Source organism: Pelodiscus sinensis, chromosome 2 (genome assembly GCF_049634645.1).
Source record: "Pelodiscus sinensis isolate JC-2024 chromosome 2, ASM4963464v1, whole genome shotgun sequence".
NCBI classification, from domain to species: domain Eukaryota; kingdom Metazoa; phylum Chordata; order Testudines; family Trionychidae; genus Pelodiscus; species Pelodiscus sinensis.
In genome coordinates, this window is record NC_134712.1 from 37,576,119 (window position 1) to 37,583,258 (window position 7,140).

At 52.2% G+C, this 7,140-nt stretch overlaps 1 protein-coding gene across 1 annotated transcript; it reads right to left on the reverse strand.

Moving 5' to 3' along the window:
• Positions 1-483: 483 nt before the first annotated feature.
• KCNS2 (potassium voltage-gated channel modifier subfamily S member 2) lies at positions 484-3,715 on the reverse strand. Its single transcript, XM_075920312.1, has 2 exons — positions 2,595-3,715; positions 484-2,090 (listed from the first exon to the last, which is right to left on the reverse strand). Exon 2 carries the CDS (start codon positions 2,057-2,059, stop codon positions 623-625), a length of 1,437 nt encoding a protein of 478 aa, XP_075776427.1. The 5' UTR covers positions 2,060-2,090; positions 2,595-3,715; the 3' UTR covers positions 484-622.
• Positions 3,716-7,140: the final 3,425 nt, after the last annotated feature.

The window sequence follows — 7,140 nt, forward strand, 5'->3', positions numbered from 1 at the left end:
TTTCAAAAGAACACCTAGTGCTTTAATACACATGCTCTAGAATAAATACCAATTTCCACTGAACAGCTAGACTCAAACATGTTTCCAGGGATGTGGTTATTATTAGAATTAGCAGGCATAACAAGGTAGCAATGTGTTACCATGTAAACTATTCATGGGTAATTTCTAAACTTACAGTTCGTATCAGTTAAAATGTGTATTATGATGGCTTTAAACTAATTGGGAAATGTACAGATATTAAGAGCTGTCACATCAATGTAAGGGAAAACTAGTTATTTCATTGTTAATTTCACAGTTGTGAATTTTCCTCTGGATCAACTCATTTCTCTACTCACACAAGGACTTCTAAAGCAAATGAGCAAAGTACTGTAACAAATCAGCACTGCACCACTAGCACTAGTGTCATGTACACAGCAATATTTGTCTAGAAAAATGAGCATTTAGATTCTATGCAACAGGATGAAAATGTGCAAATTGTCAGCTTGTAACTAAATTTCCTGTTAGGTGCAAAGTTAGTGCAGTGTCAGCAACACTATACACTAGAGAAAACCCAAGGAATAGGAAAATGTTTATAAACATAGCTCTTGGTGCATGTCATGCAAAATGCTGTCAGAACTGCAGTCTAATGTGGTGAATCATTTAGGCTTAGTTCACTAGGAGTACTCCTGCTCAGATTGGTAAAACTGGCCATAAGGGATTTAACTTTATACGCATAGTAGTCCCTTAAATTGACTGGTGGAACCTCTTTCATTCCATCACCAAAATCACAGCTCCTCATGGCACTTTCTAGCTGCTTCTGACGCCTATAAAAGTGAGAGAATTTATTGAAGATAAGTGTTATAGGAAGCACTACCACCAAGATACCAGCTAGGATGCATGCAGACGCCGTCAGCTTGCCAGCAGTGGTTCCTGGGACAACATCTCCATAGCCAACAGTGGTCATGCTAACTGTAGCCCACCACCAGCAAGCAGGGATGGTGGCTAAGCCCTCGTTTTCTTCTTTTTCAATAGTATAAGCCACTACTGAGAATATGGAGATCCCAACAGAGAGGTATAGTAAAAGAAGCCCTACCTCTCTGTAGCTATACTTCAAAGTGGCCCCAAGAGACCTGAGGCCGGTTGAATGTCGAGCAAGTTTTAAGATGCGAAAGATCCTCATTAGTCTCAGAACTTGGGCTACTCTGCCTAGATTTGCTAAAGCTGGGCTACTTTCCACAACCAAGTTAACAATTAAGGTAATGTAAAAGGGCAGGATGGACATGAGGTCAATCAGATTCAGGGCATGCTTGAAAAACTTCAAGAAGTCAGGAGCCACTGCAAATCTTGCCACCAGCTCAAATGTGAACCATGCAATGCCAAAATGTTCCACAATTTCAAACCGAGGGTCTTCTTCTACCTTCCCATAACTATCAACCAGCTGGAAGTCCGGGAGGCTGTTCAGGCACATGGTCACAATGGAACCAAGAACAACCACTATTGACAGGATGCTAAATATTCGGCTCAAGACAGAGTAGCCAGGATTGTCCAGAGCCAGCCAGAGTTGCCTCCTAATGTTTCCAAAGGGCTGTCTGTCAAACTTGGCAGCATCATTGTAGAAGGCCAAGATTTCATCAAAGGAAGAGGAGGTGCTTTCCCGGTCACTTTGCTCTTCCCATTTCTCTTGATCTGGCTCCATTTTCCTCCCATGGTAGCTATAGCTGCAACAGGAGTCAATGAAGAACTCATTGATACCCCAATATTCTATTTCCTGGCTGAAGGAGAACACGCAGAGCTCGCCCATCACGTGCAGCTTGCCGGTGTTGTAAAAATGTAACACATAGGGGAAAAGTTCGGGGTTCCGGTCAAAGTAAAACTCGTTCTGGGCGTCGTCATAATCGTCACAGAGCTCCAAAATCGATTCCTTGGAGTGGCAGCTCAGCAGTTTGCCCAGCCTGGTTTCGGGAAATCTGAGCAAGGTGTTGGATCTCAGCTTTTTCTTAAAGCCTCCCACGTTGATGCTGATCTCGTTGTCTTCCGAATGTGTCGGAGAGAAACCCTCCAGGCTGTGCTCGGGCATCATGAGCCTCTTCCGAGGGCCGCTGACAATAGACCTAGAAGGGGATCAAGCGGGAAATCAGCGCCAGGGGCGAACCCCAGAGATTCCCCGTTTCCCGTCTTTCCTTCGGGCCTGGACAGGTCCAGGGCATGGATGCAGCGCCCCGCCGCTCACACGCATTCGGGGCCGCTTCTTTGTTCAGAAGGCAGGTTTCACATCGCGACAGTCTGGTTAGCAGGGGCTGCAGGTCGCTGGGAAAGCGCCAGTTAGCCGGGCTCGGCTGGGCTCGGCTCCGTCTCTTTGCTTCCCCGCCCCAGGGTGGGGAGAAGCCCCCTGGAGTGAAACACGGTGACAGGCGCCCTGCGAGCGCAGCCGCTCTTGGGGGATGCGGAGCGGGCGGGGCTGGACAATGCTAACCCGGCACTTGGTGCCTGGATTGGAGACCCCCACCACGCCCTTCAGTGCAGGCACCTGCCGGGCGTCCCCGGCGCCACTCCCCCCGCGCCCAGCCCGGGCTCGCCACCCCTGCGCGCCCCGCCCGGGCACCGCGCCGCCCTACCTGTTCGCTCAGCAGCTGGGCGTCCGGGCCGGAGCGTGGCGCGTCCCGCAGCCCCGGGCCAGCATCGCGGCTGCCCCCATCGCGCCGAGGCGGGGCGCTCGGGCTGGGCAGCGAGCCGGGGCTCCAGCGGCGGTCACTGGGGCTCGGCGGCGGGCGGCGGCGGGACTCCCATGCCGGCGGGCTGCCCGGGGCGGTGCTGAAGGGACAGCTCCCGCGCTAGCCGCGCCTCCCCTCAGCGCCGCCAGGCTGCTGCCGCACGCACGCTAGTCATGGCGACCACCGGCGCCCCCCGCGCTTCCCAGCGGCGCGCCGGACACTGCAGGCGGGGGCGCGGGGCGGGCTCACACGCGGCCGGGCACCGCTCTCGCCTGGGAGCCCGGCGCTGGCCAGGCTGCTGAGGCAGGCTCCCGGGCGGCGCGCCTGGCTCACGGAAGCGTGGCCCGGCTCCCTGGCGGAGCTGTGATGGCGCGAACGCACTGGAGGGGCTGGAGGGTTTTCCTCTCTCTCCCTCTCTCTCTCCTGCCCCCGCGCTCCAGCGCGGCAGGGAAATGGCAACAGCCCCTCCCGAGACCGGCCTCCTCAGCATTGCTGCTCGCCTCGCGCTGCCCGGCGCCGCGCCGCAAGTTTGCAAAGCAAGGCGCTGGCTCCCGCCTCAGGGCCCGCGTCCGGCGCCGTGAGGGGTTGCGCCCCCGGATGCACGGGAGCTCTGGGCAGCTCTCAGCAGCCTGGCCAGCGCCGGGCTCCCAGGCGACACCCGCGGAGAGACCCTCGGGCACACCCGGGCGCGGGCCCTGTAGAGTAGCTAAGGCTGGGCCAGGCAGGGAGACAACTGGACTGTGTGTGGGGGAGGAGGGCAAGGGAGGCGCTGCATTATCGCCTCACCTGCCTGCAGCGCTCCCTCCATGGCTGGGCAGCCCGCGCTCTGACACGAACCGGCAGGTGTGTTCTGGGTGAAAACACACAGGCGCGTGTCAAAGCAACCAGCTTGCCTGGGGTCGTGCTGAAGCTCGAGAGGAGCTACATGCCGCTCCCGGCTCGCGCCCAGAAAAACTTCAGTGTTTCACCCTCACAAAGGCCCTTGACTGCCCAACCGGCTGGGCAGTCTGAGTCCCACAGGACCCCAGGGATCTTCCGCAAGCCTTATAAATGGTGCACTGCCTCATTCACCTACAGCTCCGCAAGCTGCATGACCATGCCCTGCGTGGTCTGCTATTGAGACTCAGACTCCGGGGCTGAGCCTGGTAACATAAGAATGGCGGTCCTGTTTCAGGCTAAAGGTCCATGTAACTCAGTATCCTGTCTGCCCACAGTGGCCAGTGCCCGGTGCCCCCGAGCGAATGAACAGACCAGTGTGCCAGTAATGGACCAAGTGAGCCAGCTCCCTGTGGCTCAGTCCCAATTTCTGGCAGGCATAGGCTTAGGCGCACCCAGAGCGTGGTTGCACCTCTAACTGTCTGGGCAAATAGTCATTGGTGGCCCTTCTCGTTAAAAGCTGGTGCTGAAAGCAGTACCAGAGACCTAGGCAAAATGGAGGAGGGTTTTCTTTGGCATGCTCCTTTCCGGGGTCCTTTATTCTTTCCTCCTGTCCTAGAAGCCCTTGCTGCACAACGTAGGGGGCCGAGCATTTCTCTGTGAGTGTGCAGCTCTGCTGAACCGCACTGAATACACACTTCCTAGGGGTCCTCAGAGAACCAAACAAGATTTTGCTTTTCACTGCTTTGGGGCAAAACACACCCTCCTGGGTCAGCGTTCACGTCTTGATATTGTTTATTAAAACAGTTATTTACCTGTTTGCAGGAACCCACCTGTTATTTTTATAAGGGACACTCTCCTGACCAAAGTAAAAAAAGCTGGTAGCACAAATGACCTCACGGTTGGGCTCAGCACTGTACTTCTGATCCTTGTTGTGTTGGTAGCCCACCTTATGAGGTATGCAAATCCACAAAGCTACTGTGCATGCTAGGGAAATGCTTAGCCTTAGCTGGCCACTGATAGCTCTGGGGTTGTATAGGCTCATACTGCGAAGTGATCCATCAAAGCCTGTTAGCATGTGCTTAGCTTGAAGCTGAGGAACAGGCTCATTGAAATCAAGTCACTTTATAGGTATGAAACACTGAAGCCAATAGGAACACTTGGGCTTCAAATGAAGCATATGCTTAGATACTTTCTCAAATGGGTACTACTGTGCTGCTCCCATGCCAGCTGTGTCTCATGCTTCTCTGCCTTCATGCATTTACCTTTTTCTATAACCCATATCTTCACTGCTTCTTACTTCCTTCTGTCCTTTCCCTACCTGGTATGTGATAGGATCTCTGATTTCCTCCCTTTCTCACTCCTCCCTGCTCTGGGTGTGGGTGGTGGATGAACCTCTGCTTTGGGGAAGGTAGCCCCAGCCCTTCCATCTAAGGCCCTGCCCCTAGCATGTTAGAGCCCCAAACTCCTCCTCCTCCTCTCTGCAACTGGAGGAGCCCTGCCCTGCCCATCCCCTACTAGCGGCCTGGGTCCATCACCTAGCTGAGTCATCAGCCTTCCTGAACGATGCCCTCCTGAGCTCTAGGCAGGCCAGTGACTGGCCAAGCTGCCTCAATCCTCCACTCAACCACACCTGCCCACTTGCTACTGGCTCGACTCATCCTTGCCCATCTCCTTATTCCCCAGCCAGGCCCCGCCCCACACCTGCTGCTGGATTGCCATGCCCTTCCTCACTCCCCCCACCCCTGAGGAGAAGGGATGCAGTGAATAGTAGGGGGAAGGGAGAGGGTGGGAGCGGAGGAAAACTTACTAGGCATGGCAGACAGCAGCAGGAGGCAGTGGGGCCTTGGGGAATGGGCAGAGCACTATGGCCCAGGGGTCCAGCAGTGGCTAAGTTAGGGAGAGGGTTAGCCTTACCTGGCCCATTATACCCCCTTGGCTCTAGCGCTGTTTGCCTCTCATTTCTCTGTGTTCTGGGTTCTTTCTCTCACTCTTGCCTCATCTCCATACACTGGCTCTAGCTCTGTGTCCCAGATAACTGCCCAGTTGTCTCTGGAGGCACCTAGAATTCCAGCCAGATTCATTTCATTTCTGAGGGAGTCTAACATGACTGAAATGATTGGCATCAATCTGCCTGTATTAAGGGAGAGTGCAGCTGCTGCTCAGGATATTTTTTCCTCCTTTCCCCCCTTTCTGGTTACTTCTGTACAGTGGGCAAGCAGACATCTGTCTAAGGCTGGTTACAATCCACACAGCAGTGCCAGGCTCCCCAGTCAGGTGTCTGTCCTACTCTTCAGTGGCACACAACATTTTCTATAAAGGGCAGCACCATTGTAGTTAACAGTAAGACAATCTTACTGGTTAACCCTTGTATAAGTGCCAGATTCCTAGGGTATTTAGTAGCTAGCCCTGCTTTCAAGATCAAGTGAAGACAGTGGTCTGAGCACAGGACTGGGAGCCAGGAACTTTGGAGTGCTAATCCTAGCTCTGACTTTGACTCTCCCTATGGGCTTGGGCTCTCTACTTCAGTTTCCCTAGCACTATAGCAGAAATAATAACAATACTTACCTCACCAGGCTGCTCTGAGAAATGAGGAGTTCATAAAGCACTTGGACACTGTAAGTCAGGAGTGGGCAATAATTTTTTATGGGGAGCCACTCCAAGAATTTGATAAGTGGTCAAGGGCTGCACTCTTCCATGATATTAATGGAGGACATGTGGGGTGTGAGATGCAGGCTGGGTGCATAAAGGAGCTCCAGATAAGGGAAACTTGGTATTATTTTCAGTGCTTAATTGGTAATGAAAGAAGTGCTGGGACTTAATCAATTAGGTGCCAAGACTCACGACATTTTTTTAATACTCATAACTGATGTGGCAAGCCTTGAGGTTCTGGTGCTATGAAATATCAAGTCTAGAGGCGCTTGGGTTCAGGCCTGGCAAGCCTTGGCACTAATTCAGCACCGATTAGTTTCAGAAATAGACTCTGGTTATCCACCTATTCATATTGGGTAACACAATTATCTACCACCCTTCAGAAGAAGCCGCTGTTTTACTATCAATCAAATGAGTTACTGTCCTAGAACAGTGTTTCTCAACCTTTTTTTATAAAGTACCTACCTCCTTTTTAAAAAATTATGAGTACCTCTTTTTTTTTAAAAGATAATTATAAGTACCCCCAGTACCTACAGTTTTCAGACGCACAATTTTTTTCTGCCATGGCAACACATTTGTTTAAACAACTTAATCTTAGACAGGTGGGAGATGACATTTTTGGGTGTAAAAAGTACAAAAATAATAAAGTGCTGCAAAACTTAAGCTACAGGTATTCGGGCATACATGCAGAGTGAATGACAAGCGAAAAGTTAAGACCCTGGTATTCGGCGTAATGGATGGTCTGTATAAAAGAGGCAGACCCCACAGAGAATGGGTAGATGATATAGTAGATTGGTGCAGAGCTAGTCTACAGAAACTAAGCCACTCCTCACTGGGCAGGGAAAGATGGAAGGCAATAGTGAGGGAGGTATCAGACACCAACGGGCGTTGAGCCCATGGTTGATGATGATGGTGATGATGA

Excerpts from the sequence above, each read along its gene's own strand:
- KCNS2 (XM_075920312.1), bottom strand. The coding sequence starts at position 2,059 with ATGATGCCCGAGCACAGCCTGGAGGGTTTCTCTCCGACACATTCGGAA.